The sequence below is a fragment of the Lissotriton helveticus genome, chromosome 11 (assembly GCF_964261635.1).
Source record: "Lissotriton helveticus chromosome 11, aLisHel1.1, whole genome shotgun sequence".
Lineage (NCBI taxonomy): Eukaryota > Metazoa > Chordata > Amphibia > Caudata > Salamandridae > Lissotriton > Lissotriton helveticus.
In genome coordinates, this window is record NC_136072.1 from 70,799,254 (window position 1) to 70,820,631 (window position 21,378).

The 21,378-nt window shown below is 48.8% G+C and overlaps 1 protein-coding gene across 1 annotated transcript in view; it reads right to left on the reverse strand.

Annotated features, from left to right (window-relative positions):
• CLCN2 (chloride voltage-gated channel 2) overlaps positions 1–21,378 on the reverse strand; it is a 530,501-nt gene that overhangs the window by 90,638 nt on the left and 418,485 nt on the right. The window contains exon 16 of the mRNA XM_078668166.1: positions 16,778–16,911. Within this exon, the coding sequence (XP_078524292.1) occupies positions 16,778–16,911 (134 nt within the window). The remainder of the gene's footprint in view (positions 1–16,777; positions 16,912–21,378) is intronic.

The window sequence follows — 21,378 nt, forward strand, 5'->3', positions numbered from 1 at the left end:
TTTTATTTTCCCTATTGCAGTCAGTGGCGAGGCGGGGCTGGCGACAGCAGAGCGGTTTCCACTCCCTAAGTGCTCATGACTGTGTGGCCGACCCTCTTGGCGGCTGGCCGTTCCAGGCAAGTCCTTTTTTTTCCATTACGCCACCCCCCCTCCCAGGCAGCCCACTACCCCCGTCCGGTAGCAGCCACTACTGGTTATTACTAAATTTAAAAGGACTCAGTTGTTGGGGAATAAGATATGAGATCGTGTAAAATAACACAAGGGGTAAGAAGTCATAGGGTAAGAGGACATGGGGTTCATGGTCATAACAGGTCACGCAGGAATATGATAAAAAAAAAAAAAAAAAAAAATATGATCAGCTACTGGAACATCAAAAGGTCGGGGTAAGATATCAAAACTGATTAGACATTAAAAAGAGTTAAGAGAAAATGTGAGGTACATGCTCGTCAGGATTAAGTGATAAGAAATTTGTAAGTGAAAGCAAGGGCTCAGCAATTTTAAAGAGGGAGAGAAAACACGGACATACACAGTTGCGGATCACCAAATAGGCAAAGTAGGCACCGGTCTATGGGCCCCACTCCTTTTAGGGGCCCGTGACAACAGATCAAAATATTATTGATTTGACCTTGAAAGAAAATGACAATAAAGCTTTCTTCAATTGTTAAAAAAAATTGGTTTATTAAAATTGTTGGTTGGTAAAAATAAAAATGTATAAGGAGATAATTTGAGAGGTGGGGGCGAAATTTTGACTGCCTAGGGGCATCCGCAGGGTTTACTCCGGCACTGGGCACACAGATAAACAACAGCGTCAGCTGAGCATCCTTTCCCCAACTTGCCTAAATAATAGAACAACCTAAAATATTCATCTAGAGCCAGATCCCTGGCAGCATCATCAACCATTTATGTTCTACTCCAGCCATAGTACTTCCTCAAAAGAGCAGACTATATTATCACAAGGAGGATGGGAACCGGAGGGGTACAGGGCCGGACTGGGATCACAAACCAGCCCTGGAAATTATGTCCGACTGGCCAAGGTGGGGGTCAGGGGAGTGGGGGTGAAAACACTGCTGCTGCACTTTTGTTAAAAGGGGTCAATTTTGCAGCACTATTGCAAAACCGGCTCCCACGGGTCCAAAACCGCCACCCACACTTCCGGACCATCGGGAAAACGCCCGGTGCCTGCTACGGCCAGTCCGGCCCTGGAGGGGTACACAATTGGGGCAGGTGCTGAGATTGAGGAGGGGGAAAGAGATTTAACCCGTTGGCCGTGGCCGCGATTTCGTGGCAGTTCGGCACTTCCGTAAAAATTGGCGGGGCCATGCCGGCCGTGCGCAGCACTACGAAGGTAGTGCTCACGACGTCCAACGGCCGACAGCAGCACTTAAGGGGTTAAAAGAGCAGGAACTCGGGAGGATCAACATGTATAGACCACGAGAGCGGATCAGGCAGTCTTTGTGGTCAGCAGGACCACACCCATCAGCCTCCACAGGTTCCTTATTACATTTGAAATCCAACGTTCTGCGCGTGATACAGCAGGAAATGCTGTCTCTTCCGTGGACCGGTTTCCTAGGGACGGTCTCCCAGATTTGTCCCTTTGTGTTCTCGCTACCACTAGCTCCCCAGGCTCCCAGGTACTACTGAACTCCAATCGGATAGCCAAGATATTCTCTGTGTAATCTAGACACTCCCCATGGAGTGAGTAAAGCACTCAGTGCTTACTACAAGCGATGGGAGGAAGCTTGGAATTCAGATGCTGTACTGGAGAAGTAATTAAGCTTAATAAACTAAATGTCCTTTGAGAGCTATATCTTCAGAACAGGTCTTTATTTACATGCAGGAAAGTCAGGGCATTTAAAATCAGGATGCACAGAGAAACACAGAGATAGAAGTATCACCCAAACACTAATATAGCACATATAGCAAAGCCCTAAATAGCATGGACCCTCTGGCCCATGTTAGTCAATGGGCCAAGGGTTTGGGTGTTTAATCAGACTTTGGAAACTCAAATTTATCACAATGTTTGTCAGTCAGTCAGTCAAAAAGCTTTTATTATCGGTTAATAACCATAAAAAGACATATTTACACATGTACAAGTAAAATAGGAATATACAACGCTAAAAATCCTCAAGGGATACTAAGTCATACGAAGGTTAAAAAGATTAAGATAGAACAGAGATCATTTGGGCTATATGCATTACAATGAAACTCACAAAGGGAAAACCCAAACAGTTTGTTAATGAAAAGCCTCCCAACATCAGTCAACATACAATCCCAGGGGGAGTAGTTGATAATTTTACATTTTTTAATATTGCACACCTAGAATACCACATAGACAGGAGAAATCTTGCTGTCGCGAACACTGTCAAAGGTGTGGTATCAACTTTGAGAATTCTAAAAACCTCCCTATAGTCCCTTAAGCCCCTGGATTTACAAAATTGGATAATCCACTTAGCTCTCGCCCTTGAGTACGAGGGGCAGAGGAGCAGAACGTGCGGATCCTTCTCTCTGCAACCCGTACACCCTAGGCAAGAGCTCGCTTGTGGTGAGGCTTTTGACCATTTACAGCTAAGGCCCCTAAGGGCCAATGAGACATACCTAAACTGGATGCATAATTTCTTAGCCAGGGGGGGCTGGATGTCATCCAGAAATTTCTCAAATTTGGGAAGGGTCTTAATGTCTAAAAAGTTGTTAGTCAGCCTGCCCATAGAAGAGTTTGATAGATTAAGAACCGTGCGGTACTGTTTTAGTGCCAAACTCAAAGATTTTTTTGGAGAGCAAGGCACAAGCCACCTCAGGGGACGACCACAAGTCCCCCATACCAAGAGCCTGTGAGAGGTGCTTGATGTGTTTTAACCAAGGGATCTTCCCCACGCCCCCTCTGGACAGAAGATCCCCCAGATCCTCTCTGTAGCTCGCAAGCTCCGCAGTGGCCAGAGTCGTCTCCAATATAGTAAGGGACGGTTCGAGAATTTCCTGTATAGGCACTAGACCTAAATCCAGCCTTAGGGGAGTTAGAGGGGTACTCCGGGGAAGTCTCAAAAGGCGTCTAATGAAACTAATCTTGGTGAGAGATAGCGGGGCAGCATTGAGATGCCCCCATAAGTCCGCACCATAGAGCGCACCCCCTCTCGCCTGGGCTTTATAAATTTCGACAGGCGGTCCCACCAATTTAAGGGAGGTTTCATTAAAAACCTTTAGGTTGCAGCCAGAGGATTGGGCCAGCTTCAAATCGGCCTTGGCCATGTCAGAGCCCCAGTCCATGCTATCATTTAGAGTAACCCCCAGGTAGTCAAATGTGGACACTCGGTCCAGGGCCATTCCATCCAAGTGCGGGTGGGGACAATTGGGTTGTTTTATGTTGTAGACCATGTACTTGGTTTTAGAAACTTTAATCTCCAAATTCCTCAGTCTGGAAAAGAGGCAGAAGGCTTCCAATGTGCGCTGGATACCCCCAGATGACTTTGACAATAGGAGGGTATCGTCAGCGAACATTAGGGCCGGTATTTTCCGCCCAGCTAGACAGGGGGAGTCCAGGTCTCTAGCTCCCAGTAAATGTGCGATCAACCCATTGAGGAATAGTGAGAAGAGCGTGGGTGCTAAAACGCACCCCTGCCTCACTCCCTTTTCCACCGGGAACGGCGCAGACAGCTCCCCACCCCTCCCAAACCTCACCCTTGCGTAGTGCCCTGGTGCATACGTTTGAATAGCTCGCACAAGTAGACTGGAGTACCCATCTCAAGTAGTATTGCCCAAAGCTTGTCCCTCTGGACCAGGTCAAATGCGGACCGAAGGTCCACAAATATCAGGTACAAGCTAGCCACCCCTAGGGTGACCGTCCTCCAGTATATCAACTGTAACCTGAACAGTTTGTCGGTCGTAAAGACATTTGCCCGAAATCCTGCCTGAAGGGAGGTTAGGATGTGGTGGTCGTCCATCCAACTCTGCAACCTAGTTAGGAGGACACGGGCAAAGAGTTTCTGGAGGACGTCGATCAAGCTGATGGGGCGGTAGTTGACCGGGTCCAGGGTAGAAGCTTTCTTGTAAATGGGTATGATTTCTGCTCCTAGCCACGTCGGGGGAATATCCAAACCCTGCATGATGGCATTAAAAAAGACGCTGATATAGGGAGCCCACACCCTCTGCTCACTCCGGTAGAGATCCTATCAAGGCCCGGTGCTTTCCCCGGAGCCAAGCTTTTAAGTGCCATCTTGACTTCTAAAAGCGTGCAGGGGTAACTGTCATGTTCCATACCCTTGTGATAGACTGGTTCAGGTATACTTAATTGGACAGGCGTATCTACAGGAGGAACCAAGGGACTAAGTGAATAGAGAGGCTTAAAGTGGGCGAGCCAAACATCTTCAATCAATCAATCAATCAATGAATCAAAGACATTTATAGAGTGCACTACTTACCCGGAGGGTCTCAAGGCGCTTGGGGGGGGGGGGGGGTGCTGCTACTGCTCGAACAGCCAGGTCTTGAGCTTCTTCCTGAAGGAGAGGTGGTCTTGGGTCAGGCTCAGGTCGGGAGGGAGGGAGTTCCAGGTCTTGGCGGCCAGGTAGGAGAAGGACCTTCCTCCTGTTGTCGTTCTTCGGATGCGGGGGACGGCGGCGAGGGCGTGTCTGGCTGATCGGAGATGGCGTTTGGGAGCGTAGAAGTTGATGCGGTTGTAGAGGTAGCTCGGGCCTTGATCGTGTAGGGCTTTGTGTGTGTGGGTGAGGAGACGGAAGGTGATTCTTTTGTTGACGGGGAGCCAATGCAGGTCTCTCAGATGTCCGGAGATGTGGCTGTGTCGTGGGATGTCGAGGATGAGTCTGGCTGAGGTGTTCTGGATCCGCTGGAGTCTCTTCTGGAGCTTGGCGGTGGTTCCGGCGTAGAGGGCGTTGCCGTAGTCCAGTCGGCTGGTGACGAGGGCCTGGGTGACCATCTTCCTGGTCTCGGTGGGGATCCACCGGAAGATCTTCCGTAGCATGCATAGGATGTTGAAGCATGACGAGGAGACGGCGTTGACTTGTCTGGTTATGGAGAGGGAGGAGTCCAGTATGAAGCCCAGGTTGCGTGCGTGGTCTGTCGGTTTGGGTGCGGTGCCCAGGGCGGGGGCCACCAGGAGTCGTCCCAGGCGGAGGGCAAGGAGCCCAGGATGAGGACTTCCGTCTTGTCTGAGTTCAGTTTCAGGCGGCTGGTCGTCATCCACTCGGCTACTTCTTTCATCCCTTCGTGAAGGTTGGCTCTGGCGGCGGCGGGGTCGTTGGTCAGGGAGAGGATCAGCTGGGTGTCGTCAGCGTAGGAGATGATGTTGAGGTTGTGTTGGCGTGCGATGGCCGCGAGGGGGCTCATGTAGACGTTGAAGAGGGTGGGGCTCAGCGAGGATCCTTGAGGGACGCCGCAGATGACTTCGGTGGCCTCTGACTTGTACGGTGGTAGACGGACTCTCTGTGTTCTTCCGTCTAGGAAGGAGATGATCCATTCCAGTGCCTTCTCCTGGATTCCGACGTTGCTGAGGCGCTGCACTAGGGTGCGGTGGCAGACAGTGTCGAATGCCGCGGAGAGGTCTAGGAGGATGAGGGCCGCTGTTTCTCCGTTGTCCATCAGGGCTCGGATGTCATCGGTGGCAGCGATGAGGGCGGTCTCGGTGCTGTGGTTGGCTCGGAAGCCAGACTGTGAGGGGTCGAGGGATCCATTCGTCTCGAGGAAGGCGGCCAGCTGTTTGTTGACGGTCTTCTCGATGACTTTGGCTGGAAACGGGAGGAGCGAGATGGGGCGGTAATTCTTGAGTTCGGTGGGGTCCGCTGTAGGTTTCTTTAGAAGGGCGCTGAGTTCGGCGTGCTTCCAGCTCTCCGGGAATGTGGCGGTGTTGAAGGAGGTGTTGATGATGTCCCGTAGGTGGGGTGCGATGACAGCGTCGGCCTTGTTGAAGACGTGGTGAGGGCAGGGGTCGGTCGGAGATCCGGAGTGGATGGAGTTCATCATGCGGACGGTGTCTTCGGTGCTGATCGGGGTCCAGGCGCGGAGGGTGGTGGTGGAGGGCCGTGGTTCGGTCGTCGTGTGCGTCGGTTGAGTGCTGAAGCTGTTGTGTATGTCCGCGATCTTGTTGTGGAAGTAGGAGGCGAGGGAGTTGCAGAGGTCTTGCGATGGGGTGATGTCGTTGTTTCCGGCGTTGGGGTTGGAGAGCTCTTTCACGATGTTGAAGAGTTCCTTGCAGTTGTGCGCGTTGTTGTCCAGCCGGTCCTTGAATGCAGTTTTCTTGGTGGCGCGGATTAGTTGGTGGTGCTTCCCGGTGGCAAGCTTGAGGGTGGTCATGTTGTCCGGTGTTGGTTCCCTTCTCCAGGCTTTCTCGAGGGCTCGGCAGTTCTTCTTGGAGCTCTTGAGTTCGTCGGTGAACCATGGGGCCTTCTTGCTGCCGGGTCTGCTGGGCGGGGTCCTCAGTGGGGCGAGTTCGTCCGCGCAGTTGCTGATCCACTTCGTGAGGTTGTCGGCGGCTTGGCTTGGGTTCGCTGAGCTGGCGGGAGGGTGCTGGCTCAGGAAAGCAGCGAGCTGGTCGGCTGTGATCTTGTTCCAGCTTCTTCGAGCAACCTGTTGCTGGTGGTGGTGGATCGTCGTTCTTCTGAAGGTGAAGTGGACGCAGCTGTGGTCTGTCCAGTGGAGTCCCGTGGCGTGGCTGAAGGCGATGTCTTTGCTGGATGAGAAGATGGCGTCGAGCGTGTGTCCGGCGAGGTGGGTGGGGGTGGACACCAGCTGCTTGAGTCCGAGGTTGGCGAGGTTGTCGAGCAGGGTGATGGTGTTGCGGTCTTCACTGAGGTTAGGCATAATAGCAGGCATCCCTGCCGCCGATTCCCCACGGACCATATTCCAGAAACACCTATAGTCGTGGGTGTCAAGCGCCACTCTAACTTTTTCCCATCTATCAGCCTCCCACTCCGACCTGGCCTCACTACTCAATTTGTTTGTAGATTTGCCTAGCATTTCTGATACTCGAGGGGGACCCGAATTTCACCTCCTTTAACAAGGTGATTTTGGCCACCCTACAGTTTTTATTGAACCAATAATCATACTTGGTTACCCTAGACCTACCAGTCTTAGTGGAATAGAAGAAGTCAGCCAAGAAGCGTATTATGAGTGCGCTGCAAGGCCAGGAGATAAGAGGGCTCAGAATTGTGGCTCAACAGGTCACTTACCACTACTAAAGCGCCTGCTACATGGGTGTATATCTCAACTATCATGTCTGGCGCTTGCGCCACCTTCGCCCTCCTAACGCGTCTGCCTCCCGCCATTTGGAGCAAGTTTGCGTTACTGGGGGTCTCCGCTTCTCCCTGTACTTTTTGGTATCCCATGCAGTTAACCAATTCCAGTGACAGTAAATTATGGTCACTATCGACCCTAGGAATTACAGAAAAGGCTTTTGCTTGTGCCCAAAATTCCACATTAACCAGATATAATCGATTGTCGTACTTTTTCCTGGTCTGTTAAAAGTACATAAACCTGGGATGTCTGGGAGGAGTCTGCCATTGCATGCTCTTAGAGAGTGTGTTACAACCAAGTTATTGATCGCAAGGGCCATGGGCAGTAGACGCTTTTCCGGGTACATGGAACATTCCGGGATTAGCCAAGTGTCATACTCTTCCGAGGTAACAGAAGGGATCCCCATGAGCGGTTCGAAGTGGCAGTTAAGATCCGCACCAATGATTTTATGATAAGACGAGGGGAAGGAGAGTAGGAGTGCATCCAAAGCCTCTAAAATGGATAATCCCAACTGATGGGGGTTGGGACGTAGATAGATGTTAATCACTGCCAATACCATGCCATCCTTGAAAGTAAGTAAAATACAGAGGATGTCTGGGCAATGCGAGTCAACTACCTTGACTGAACACCCCAGGTGCACTGCCACCCAAATACACAACCCTCCCGATGGTCTTCCCCTGGGTCCCTGCACCGCCGCTATGTGATAGGACGCAAATCCTACCCTTACAGGGGCAGACAGGAGCCAGGTTTCTTGGAATAAACATAGATCATAACCATCCATCAGCTCTCCCCACTCCGGGTTATCCAGCTTCGTCCCCAACCCTGCTATGTTCCAAGACCCAATCAATGAGCGGCGATGCGACACTCGCACTGAAGGGGCCTCCATAGGTTGCAGTGAGCCAGGGGGTGTGGGTAAAATACATGGATATGTGTCCAGCACCCAACCACCTCCTATTAGACCAGAGTTGTGGGCACTATAGGACTGAAAGTCAGTTCCAAATGTCCTGCCTCGCCACTTAGGCCTCCCACAGCCTGTCTCCCAGATGAGTTTGTGGCCATTATATCAATGCCCCGGGATGATAGGAGTCAATCCACATTACTCAGGGCCCTATATCTATTAACCACTGGGATGCTAAACTCTGGTTCATAACCACCATAGAAGGTATGGAGTTGTTCCTGCCTGGTTGGACCCGAAATTCGTGGGTAGAAATACTCCATTTGGCGGGTGTGTTTTGTACCCATAATTTCAGGCCCACCAACACCTAATATATGTTTGACCACACCCGGATTCCTAAAGTTCACGATTACACAATGTTTGTCTACTTTGGTTAGTTGATGAGTCTGAGGTGTCTTTGGTCACACAGGACTATATACAGCACATTCAGGACACACCCCTTGATGATGATCCCTAATTACTATTCATGAGACAAACTGTACATGTTATTTTCAGCCAATTGGCTTTTTGAAGCCACACATAGATCTGGTTTCATGTTAAATCTTGGAACAGACCTGAGCTGAGGAGCATGCATGCAGAACATGGTGTATAGCCGTACTGGCGGCAGCATAGGTGTCGATGAGAGCATACCAGGTTTCGGATATACACAATATGGATCATGGTAATAATCATGCGACTATGCCTTTGCAAGACCAGTTGACCAATGTGTCAAAGACCTCATGTTGTAGCATTGCTGCTCGATGCACTGTTGGATAGTTCAATCTATGCGGCATAAGGGGGTTCAGAGGGCTGGAGTGGTCCAATATCAAATATGGGAACTTGGAAGAGGAACACATGCACAGTGTGGTCAAATTAATACTAGTTGTTGGAATATCAACTGTTACTCCAATAGAAAGATTTCCAAATAAAATCTTTTAGACACAGTGATGAGGAAACAGTCACCCTTAAATAACGAGTGGGCTGGGGGAAGGGTTCACATAGACCTCAATGAAAAGTAAAGATAAAACTAATACATCATCTGTGCTAGCATGAGCAGAGCTGCTGAAAGAATGAGGGATGTACTTGCAGACCCTAAAAAAGAAAGAAATGCAATCATTCAGCATTGATATACACTAACAATTTAACCTGCCACTTATCGAAAGCCAGGCATATGTCTAGTTAGAGAGACGAGGGGCAGAAAGATCTACCCACAATGAGTTTAATTCTCCCTTTTGACTCTCATGTGACACGGTCGGGCATGCTTTGATCAAAGAAAATCATAATTGAATTGCAGGTGGTTTTTATTAAAGAATGAACTCCTGAGGATTTCAAATTGCCAGCCACCCAAATAATTACATTGTTGGCATGAATTATTTCATCTATTACCAACACAGTTGTCGGGGTAGTACAAGTTAGAACTTGGTTAAAACACTGAACCAACACAAATGACCGGCTGAAATCCGAGATGGTAAATGTTCTCTGTCCTGAAGAAGGCACAATATTTTAATTCTTAATACTGACCGAAACGTTGTAGAATTGTTTTTTACTTCTTCGGGCCATATCACAAACTATTTCGTGAGTTGTCATAAATCTAAATTTAATTATGACAAGTGTGAGGCACCTCAGAAAATGACAAAGGATGGTTTAATTTTCTGTTTCATGCTTGTCCAAGATTTGTGCCCCTAAATTGTTCCACCACTGAGCCCAACATTGCTGCAGTATTGTTGTACAAACAGTGATGCAAATCCTTCATGTCTAACTATAAAAAGATTGATGTGCCATTACCTCCCTCTGTTTGGTAAGTATGTTAAAAGCTAGGAGGTCCATACTGGTCATGCAAAAGGCCCTAGATTGACATAAATATTAATAAATTGCTTGTTTTCCACGTTACAGTGTTATAAACGATGTATAAATGTTAAATACATTAGATATACTATGTTCATTTTAGCTGAAGAGTCAAGGGCATAGCAGGACCTGCCACAGGAGGTATCAGGAAATCTCCACTGATTGTGTACCTCCGTTGTGTATGAAAGGAATCCATGTTGCTAAAAGGAGTATATAAGGTATCACACAAGAAGGAAAGATTGTTAAGTTAAGGCTAAAATGACTGCGCCAAGGAAAAGGCGGAGAGGACGGTGCAAAGCAGTCTAAAGAGGTCTTCCAAAGGTTTGAGATGAAATGCTCATTTTTTCTTGATCTAGCTGGCATGATACCAGGGAAGGGCAACTAGGGGCATCACCATAAGGGGTGGCAGGAGGGACATTTTCCCCCAGACCCTGGACTCTGGACAAAGCTGTCGAAAGGCAGAAAGTCACAGGTGTGGCATGTCCATGGAGTGGGTCACTGTTATCATAGCCCAACTCATCCCATCCCTGATGGATAAAACAACCAGAACCAACTTCACCAGGTGCAGGACCATGGCAGTAGAGTGGATGTGAACCAGAGCAGTAGCAGCACCCCCCTTCAGCGCCTTGAGACCCTCACGGGTGAGTAGCGCGCTCTATAAATGTTTGATTGATTTATTGATTGCCTGGAGCTCATTTCCAATAAGATAGGAGTACTAGTCTCTGGAAATAAGACCTCACGTTGGGACTCCACCTGGTGGCCGTCGGAGGTAGGACTAACACCCACATCCGCCAATCACACAGGAAATCTGGGGATCAGCCTAGATAAGAAGCTCAACAGGATGGTACAAGTCAACGCAGTGTGCACCTCCTGCTTCCACATCCTGCGCGATCTTCAAGTGGCTGCCACAGAACACCAGACGGACCATCATACAAACACTCACCACAAGCAGGCTTGACTACGGCAATGCACTCCATGCTGGAATCTCCAAGCAACTCCTACACAGACTTCAGACCATCCAGAAGGCTGCTGCAAGACTCATACAAGACCTTCGATGCCACAGCCATATCGCACCGCATCTCAAATAGCTTCACTGGCTGGCAATCCACAATCCCAGCCAATTCAAACGCCTCACGCACACAAACCGAGCCCTACACAACACTAGACCAGCATGCCTGAACAGCCGCATACACTTTCACCAGTCTGCCAGACAGCTACGCTTTGCTACACTCGCACTCCCGAAAGCAGGACAGGAGAAACCGAATTCTCCTACATTTCACCCAAAACATGAAACTACTACCCTCAACACATCACAGCCTCATTTCTTGAGTTCCGCAAGATGCGGAAGACCCGAATCCTCGAGTATCGCCACAGGGGTCACACGCCTATGCATATTATCAAGCGCCTGGATACCATCACAGGTGAATAGTGAGCTATACAAGTCAGCATTACATAACACACTATGAAACATAACGCGCCCATGCTGCAAGAGTCAGATAAGTCACGCCCGCAGCGGACTCTATATGGGCACGCATTGGCTTTGTGCCAGCATGCTGCATGCCCAACACATGCCCGTCAACCAAACCACACACAAATCTCCTGCTTAGCTGCCAGTGCCAACAGAGCAGTGGTAGTTACAGCATAGATGGGTCCAATAACTCTCCGCAGCAAGCACACCTCTTTTACCTCCTGCAACAGGACTCCTCTGTCTACAAGACCTTTACTGTGGAGAAAGAGTTGTTTTTTTCTATACATTTTTATTTTTTTATCTTTTTATTATGCAGTTGTTAGTTCATTGCCACATAGTCTGAGGATTGGATTTGTTGTTTCAATTCAGCACATTACATCATATCACAGCAAGGAGTGGCCTTTTTTAGAATTTATTTTGAACCACCCTCCTTCAGCCCTGACAACAATGTTATTAGTGAATCAAAAGGTCAGTCAATTGTTTAGTGACATCTGTTTATGCCTTTAGTGCTGTTCAAGATGGAGGAACATTAAGAGGTTTCTGTACCATGTGCATCATGAACTGAATTATTTCCAGGTGATTTCAAATGTAATGATCATGGCAAAGGGAGCACAGTGCAAGAAAACTGTCTAGGGTCACACAGTGTGGTCAATTTGAGAAGCAGGGACTGAACCAATGTTTTTTGCATCAGAGCCCCATAACTGGTTGTTGCTGTGGGCCTAACAAAAACTTCTAATAGGCGTGAATGGGGAGTACCTCCAGCTTTGTGACCAGTGGTCGGCAGTTTACCGTTCAATCATTAAGCGATAAGAAAACAATTGGCCACATGCACATAAAACAATTTACCACCAGTGGTAAATTTGTAAAAAAAAAATAAACGCTGGGGTTCTCGTCAGGAGGCAGCTTGCACCAGCACATTTCTCCTGTTACAGCTGCCTAAAACAGAACCAACTACTAAACATGTCAGTGGAGAGGATGTGGAGTAATGGCCAGAGCGGCCGACTTCGGAGCTGGGGAACCAGGTTTGAATCTCGGCGTTGGTTCAACATCCTGTGATTCTGGGCAAATCACTTACCCCCAGATTCATCAAAGTCCTGTTTTGCGAGTCCTTAATAGCGATTTTAAAGGAATCGCTATTAAAGACTCGCAAAACAGGATGCATGTAGAAATCACAATATTTTTTGCGATTTCTACTGCTTCCTTATTTGAGATTCGCTAATTGCTAATCGCCAATAAGGAATGGCTGTCCCATAGGAATGAATGGGGAGTCATTCCTTATTTGCGATTAGCAAATAGCGAATCGCAAATAAGGAAGCGATTTCAAGGGTGCCAGGGTGTCCAAAGGACACCCTGTAGCACCCCTGAAATGGTAATGTACACTGGTGTTGCGCACACACATGTCCAAAGGACATGTGTGTGTGTGTAACATACAACTTAGGAAAATGCACTAAAGTGCATTTTTCTAAGTTTTCGCTATTTACCACGTAGTTCGACTTCGCGGTAAATAGCGGGCCCAGATTGCGAATTCGCAATTTTAAAATTGTTCATGAATTGCATTTAAGGAATCTCAAATTGAGATTCCTTAAATGCAATTATTCGCAATTTTGCGATTTCTAGAATTGCGATTTTTGCATTTGGGATGATGAAGCCCAAATGCAAAAATAGCGCTCGCAAAGGGCCAGATTCTCAGAATCTGGCCCTTTGCGAGCCGATTTTGGCTTGATGAATCTGGCTGATAATCTCCCCCTGCCTACTATAAATAAATGTGCCCGACTCCTTAACTGGTGAACATAAAAGGCACAGGTGTTGATGATTAAGTGTCGGTGCCGAACACCGGAAACCATCGGCTCAAATTAAGCACTGTAAACCTGCAGAACGTTACACAGGTCCTTGAGTTACTTAACCTCTTCAGTGATCATGACGGCTCTCGGCCATCATGAACCACAGTAGGTGTGTGCTCATGATGGCCGGGAGCCATCCGAACGTTGCCTCTCCTACCACGCGCTGTTAATTCCCCGCCTGTGCTGTAGAATTAATCAGTGGGTGGAGTTCTGACGGCTCCTGGCCGTCATGAGCACACGCCCACCGTGATTTATGACGGCCGGGAGCCGTCATGAGCACTACATCGCCATGCCCACCCCCTAGCCCCCCCCCCGCAACTCAGCGGAATTCGCACCGCGGCAAAGAGGTTAAACATTCAATATATTGACAAACTTTTAATTAGCGCTTGGGCATTTCAGCCCATGGATAAATTGTGTATTTGCACAGTCTCTCGGCGCCTCCTCCTAACGATTGGTGAGTCCACGTGCCATATCACTTTTCTATTGGATTACGCTGAACTCTCATCCTCCGCCTTTCTTTAGTAATGCTGTCTGACGGCAGTCGAATGTAATTGCGGTAACATTACAGCTGTAACACGCAATGAGTAGTGAATGTTTAATTTGTAAAAAAATAAAATACGTGCCGGGACTCTCGTCAGGAGGCAGCTTGCACCAGGCCATTTCTCCTGCTTGCGCCGCCTAAAACAGAACCAACTACTAACCATGAAAGTGGGGAGAGGATGTGGCATAATGGCCAGAGCTGCCGACTTCGGAGCTGAGGAACCCGGTTAGATCTCGGCTTTGGCTCAACATTCTGCGATTCTGGACAAATCACTCAATCTCCCCGTGCCTACCATAAATGTGCCCTTAACTGGTGCTCGTGAAAAGCGCTGGTGTTGATAATTAAGTGCAGGTGCTGAGCACCAGAGACCACCCACTCAAATTAAGCACTGATGTGTTAAAGGATAATTAGCACAGCTGCAGCATCCCAGAAACTGTGCTTCAGCAGCATTGATACAGAAGTTGTGTCATCAGAGGAGGACTGACATGGCAGGATGGTAGAAGCAGTGGTCCAGGTGTGTGACTGCTGAGCAGCATCTGTAAAAAAAATGTGTTTTGCTGATGCTGTTTCCTATCGATTAAAAAAAAGGAGGCACTGATGCAGCTGCTTGCATCATTCTGAGGTGATGACGCATGTGTGCGCTTACAAAATCACAAAGGCACCCTTTTCTTTTTTTATTGATCGATCTAAGATTGCAGGCACCACTTAGATGGGTCAATAAAAAAAGAAAAACTCGTTAGTGTGCGAAAGCAGTGTTGATGATGGTTGGCAGCAATTTGCTGCTTGGCCCTCCCCCAAAAATGTAACGGCAGAGGTGGGGTCAAGGGAGGAGTGCTGTGGAAGAGGGGATTGGAGTGGGAGCAACTGGGATGCATGGGGGAAGCGCATGAGGGAGACAGAAACACAGAGTCCAGTGGGAAGAGAAGTATATGGGTGAGAGAGAGCAACACGATGGGGAGAGAAGCACATGGACGAGAGCGAGCACCATGTAGCACGATGGGAAGAGAAACATGAGTGAGAGAGAGCAACACAGAACACGGTGGGGAGAAAAGCACACAGGTGAAAGAGAGCAACATGGAGCACACCAGGAAAAGAAACACATGGGTGAGAGCAACACGGAGCATGGTGGAGGGAGAAACACATGGGTGAGAGAGCAACACGGAGCATGGCGGAGGGAGAGAAACATGAGTGAGAGCAACACGGAGCATGATGGGGAGAGAAACACATGGGTGAGAGAGCAACACGGAGCACGGTAGGGAGAGAAGCACACGGATGAAAGAGCGCAACAAGGAGCACACCAGGAAAAGAAACACATGGGTGAGAGAGCTACTCGTAGCATGGCGGAGGGAGAAACACACGGGTAAGAGAGCAACATGGGGCATCGCGGAGGGAGAAACACATGGGTGAGAGCAACACGGAGCACGTTGGGGAGAGAAACACATGGGTGAGAGCAACACAGATCACGGTAGGGAGAGAAGCACACGGATGAAAGAGAGAAACATGGAGCACGATGGGAAGAGAAACACATGGGTGAGAGAGCAACACAGAGCACAGTGGGAAGAAAAGCACACAGATAAAAGAGAGCAACATGGAGCACACTAGGAAAAGAAACACATGGGTGAGAGAGCAACACGTAGCATGGCGGAGGGAGAAACACATGGGTGAGAGAGCAACACGGAGCACGGTAGGGAGAGAAGCGCACGGATGAAAGAGCAACATGGAGCACGATGGGAAGAGAAACACATGGGTGAGAGAGCAACACAGAGCATGGTGGGGAGAAAAGCACACAGGTGAAAGAGCAACATGGAGCACACTAGGAAAAGAAACACACAGGTGAGAGAGCAACACGGAGCACAGTGGGGAGAGAAGCACACAGACAAGATAGAGCAACACGGAACACAATGGGGAAAGAAACACACAAGTGAGAGAGCAACACGGAGCATGGTGGGGAGAAAAGCACATGGATGGAAGAGAGCAACATGGAGCACAGTAGGAAAAGAAACACATGGGCGGGAGAGAACAACATGGAGCATGGTGGGGAAAGAAACACATGGGTGACGGAGAGTAACACGAAGCACGGTAGGGAGAGAAGCACACAGACGAGAGAGCAACATGGAGCACGGTGGGAAGAGAAACACATGGGTGAGAAAGAGCAACATGGAGCACATTGGGGAGAGAAGCACACGGACGAGAGAGAGCAACACGGACCACAATGGGGAGAGAAGCACACGGACGAGAGAGAGCAACATGGAGCACAATGGGGAAAGAAGCACACGGACAAGAGAGAGCACAAAATGGAAAGCAAGGGGTAGAGAAGCCCAGGAGACAGCTGGAAAACCCATGAACTCTCACACCGAGTTCTTCAGCAAAAAGTAAAAACTAGCTCCCAAAGGGCGAGCATTGGAAGGACACAAGTAGAGAACCTATGGTAGAGGGCTGGCCCAAATACACGATGAGCCAGGCAAGCCACTGAATAAGAAGCAAGCAAATGAGCGACAATAATGGCAATCCATGGTAATTAATAGGTGGGTTTAAGCCAGCTGTAAGTTCTTGGTAAGCTGACCACAGGTCTTTTGACGCCCGACTGGGCGCTGTCTGGCAGGCTTGACTTCAAGGAAGTCAGGTGTGAGAAGGAGGGTATGGGTTTATGTGCGGGTTTCGTTTCAATTTCATTTGTGCACAAAAACAAATCAATATCAACATTAGATTTACCCCCTTGCGTGCGCACGCGGCCAATGGCCGTCGCGAGCTCTACCTTGGTAGTGCTGCGCATGTCCGTTGGCCGACGTGGCCCCGCCCACTTAATAGAACTCCTGCACCTCAGCGAAATTTGTGCAGCGGTAAAGGAGTTACTTCTAATCTGGAACGGAAATGGTCTTGTTTACATTTTCCTAATCGGGGTGGGAACTTACCAGCAGACTCCACCAGCGCCAGGGTCTTCAGCTTGCAGCTTTGCAGAAGGTCCTGCAGGTCGCGGTACTTGCAGTTCAGGGTGACGTAGCGCACGTCCCGCACCATGATGTCCTCCACCCGGATGTGATACCTCCTGCAAGTGCACAACATAGAAGTGAGCCATCCTGGGAACCTATCAACATGCCTGGGCTCCCAAATAGCAATTCAACCCAACTCCTAATGGACCGGGTGCTGGATAGCCCACACCAACTAAGAGAAGTCCTTAATTTGTAAACTAATGAGTGCCAGGGCCCTAACCAGGAAACCACTGCAGCTTGCTCCACCTATCACCCCTGTCATCGCTGCCAAAACAACTACTAACCATCTCTCTCGCCTGCAAGTGTGGCAGTTCCAATTATTTTAGGTCTAGAAAGCTAAAGGAATGGCTGGGGAGGCAAGTATTAGTAATTTTTAATGTTAAATTGTATTCATGAACAACCGCTGTTCAGCTCATCTCTAAATTCGATGAGCAGCTCAACCATGTGGCAGACTGTCATAAGTGCGGGGTTGACAATTAAGTGCTGGTGGCAAGCACCTTAAACCAATTAAGTGCCGGAAACCACTGGCTCAAATTAAGCACTGACTAAGAGACTCTGAAAGCAGCAGCCCATGCAGGTAAGAGCAGTGGCGAGCTGGGGTTTTGCACAGACAACGAGGGAAAATTATTTATTTATTTAATTTCCCCTCATGGCCGTCTGTCGAATTCCTCCCAACACGGCCGTCGCCCTTACCTGCACGGGCCGCTGCTGGACTATGAAAAAAGCATCACTTCACTTGCAGCGACCATGGCAGTCTGGATGCAGTTTTCATTTCATCTGATTATGAATTAGGGAGAAATAGCAGACGTTTCACACCTCTGATGTTCGAACATAGCTGCACACATCTGTGAAATGAATATGCATAAATTAAACCCTCCAGATTACAGCCAAAGATTTTTTCCAGAAGAGAAGTGGCTGCAGGATAAAAAAGTTACTTGCCCGTAGCAGTAGTTTTGCAGTACATATTCAATATAAATTCACATGCTGTGCATACTGTGGCCTTCTGATGCTTGGGCCCGCACTTTAATTTTACGTGAAAGGAAAAAGTGGGCATCAACCTAAGGCGTGTCGAGAAACACACTATGACACCGCAAACTGGCCCACAATTCTCTTCATTGCAGAGATGTGTGGGCTAGCTGAGTGCAAGGTAAGTGGTTTTATTTAATTTTACATACCATGTCATCTGTCGACTCCCCCCCCCCCCCCCCCCAAACCCACCGGCTTATCACTCTTACCTGTGCCGGCCGCCACTCGCTACAAGAGAGGGTTATATTAAGTCATTCTTTTTTTTTTACAACTCTTTTTATTAGTCTGCACAAATATAAATGCAAAGCCCCGGTCACCGGGTTCTGTTGCATACATCAAGGAAGCAATCTCAGTAGTGTCAGACAGCTTCATGTAACACAAACACCCCCCTACCCCCACCACCCCACCGCCCCCCCCGTTGCGCTGCTACCATGTCCCAGTCTACTGAGGTCAATAAAGGAAACAATGATCATATGCCAAAACCGTCAGAGCACTTCCATCGTGCTCCAACCCTCCTTAGTGATTAAAGTGACAGAGTGATGTCGTTTTCCGGGGGGGGGGGTCAAGGTCCAGCCCCCTGTATTCCGCCCATCTTTTCCAAATCCGAAAGTGCTTACGGAGGCACTCCCTGGCTAGAAAGACAGGCTGCTCCAGCCCCATACAGAAGTCCATGCCGTTCTTCCAGGCGGTCAGAGGCGGGGCCAGAGGTGCCTTCCAAGCTCTAGCTATGTCCTGTTTGGCCAAGGTCAAACCCAGCAATAACAAGTGACGTTTATATCGATTGCCTCCAACCCCCTCCATAACATGCAACAAAGCCAATTTCGGTTCCCTGGACAGTTCCCACGCCAATACTTCCGACAAACATCGAAAGACCCCGGTCCAGAACCTATGCAGCCCCGGGCAATCCCATGTTGTATGTAAGAGTGTGCCTACCTCAGAGCCACAGCGCAGGCACTCAGGGGACCCTATCATACCCGCCTTCCACAGGCGCTCCCTAGTGAAATATGTGCGGTGAAGGTATTTGAACTGTACAAGTCTCAGACGTGTGGAAATAGCCGCCCCTCTGGGGCTCGCCAGGGCCTCCATCCAGTCTTCCTCCTCCAATTCCCCAACATCCCCCACCCACACCTCCCGCAGCCTCTGCAGATCCGGGGAACAGTTCCGCACCAGGGACTGGTATATCCGGGACAGTTTTTTATCAGGCAGCTCCCCCATAAACAATTGTGCCTCAAGTGGGCTGAAGTCTGGGAGGGCGTCTATGTCTGTCAGGTACGGTGTCAGTGCATGTCGAAGTTGGAGAAAGCGAAAGAATTGAGAGCGAGGCATCCCAAAGTCAGTTTGCAGATCTTGGAACGACTTCAAGGTGTCACCCGACATCACATCCCCCAAGGTGGAGATTCCTATGGCATCCCACCCGCCTAGACCCTTTAGTGTCAGCAATTGGGGCAAGCGACCATTGTGCCATAGGGGGGTCTCCCGAGTAAGGACGCCCCACCATCCCATCCGGTGCAACGCCTGCCGCCAAATGGAGAAGACCACTTGCGTGGCGGATGGAAGATTCCGCCGAAGCGGTGCCGAATTCAGGAGGACATGAATGGACACAGCGCATGCGCGAGTAGTTAAACACTACCCGCGCGGCCTCCGCGCTTGTACATGAAACTATTCCTTGCTTAGAACAGCGCATGCTCGGAAAAGGGCTCGCACTCCAAGCTTGCGCAGGACGTACCATTACTACATGGGATTGTTTAACGAGCTGATTGCTCGTTTCAACACGCTCATTAGCGTGATTGGGCCAATTAAGACAGGGATAAAAGGCATGCTACCTACCTGTCCGCTACCTCCACTCCCACTTGGATGCTGGCCAGAGGTACCGACGGACAGGTAGGTTTGCGCTCTCTCCCTTACTTTAAATTCTCTTCATAGGGCTTGGGCTTATAGCTTTCAGTATGTTATATCTATGGTACCAGACCAGTCCATGTTCTGGCATATGGTGTGCCTTTCTTCTTTATGAGACAATTGAGTTTTCTAATGATAGGAATAATTTTAAAATAGCTACTTTTTACATGGTGATTTTCTCACATGGTAAAAGTTATACACTATAGCTATGTTTCCTATCTCAACAGAGCGGGGCCTCATTTTCCCGAGCGGGTGCCGGGTGAGGTGAGGTTACTTCCCACATAATGCTGGGTAAGTACAACTTTATTTAATTAAATCTTAAAAACTATTCTGTTTTGATACAGGAGGACTTTGTGTCTCTTGTTTTGGTAAGGAAAACTTCCTTACGTTGTGTGTTTGTTGTGTTTGCTGTGTTATTTGTGGATCACTAAGGATACTTGTTGTTTACATTATTGTTTTCCTTAGGAAAAGGACAATTCATTTAGAGTCTCTTCCGGCTAATATTGGGGGTCCAAATTGCTGGTAGGATTACTTTTTTCATTTTGAATTGCCGTTCCATATTTTTGCAGTTGCATCTTTATCATCACTGGTCCTGACGAAAGCTGGATAATGTCTTTAACAGCTGAAACATGTTGACCACACTACTTAGCGCCACATTGTAGTTATAATTTCAGACTACAAAGCGCATGTTCTTAATCACAACACTAGAGCAGTGCCCAATAAATATATTTTCTGCTCCAGTGGTTGTTTTTAACATTTTCTTTCACACTTTATTCTGAGCACTGCACATTCATTAGCACCACTCCGAAATACACTGTGGCTCGAAGGTTATCACGGTTTTCCGGTCTCTGCACCATCTATTGATGGGTTGGGTGAGATTTGGAATATACCATCCGTTTCCCACATGACGATGCTTCCGCCACGTTTGGTGGGCTGATTGGAATTTTTCAGCCCGGTGTAATTTCAATTTCATTTCCACTTCACTTGTATTCACAACAACACACACTGCTTTTTGACTATGTGCCTCCTCTTTGTATTTACGGATTGCCTAGGGTTGTGAGGTTCTATGGTCATTAAACCAACCCAGATTGACCCCCCTATATATTTTTGTATTTTGGACGACTAATCCATCAGATGGCGCTCTACAGCATAGGCTGGGTCCCCCCTGTCTCCATACCACCAGTCATTGAGGACCAGGAGGTGCGCGGCTTGATAGTAAGAGAGTATATCAGATGTGGTGAGGCCCCCCACGTACGTGGACCGAAAGCATGTCCTCAACACAACCCTGACTGCCCCACCCTCCCACAGGAATCCGCCCAGTGCCGAATTAATCTGTTGAAACCAGTGAGGCGAAACGGGGTAGGGATGATTCTGTAATTGATACACCACTCGTGGGAGCGCCACCATTTTGAAGATGGCCGACCTCCTATAGATGGATAGTGGCATGCGGCCCATGCCTTCATATCCTCCAGCGTGCGATCCCACAGCGGGGTAAGGTTACGAGCGCGGGAGATACCTGCATCTTCGGATAGAAAGACTCCCAAGTACTTCATTCCTCCCGGGGCCAGCTGTAAGTCTGCCGCCCAGTCGCCCGCCGGCCG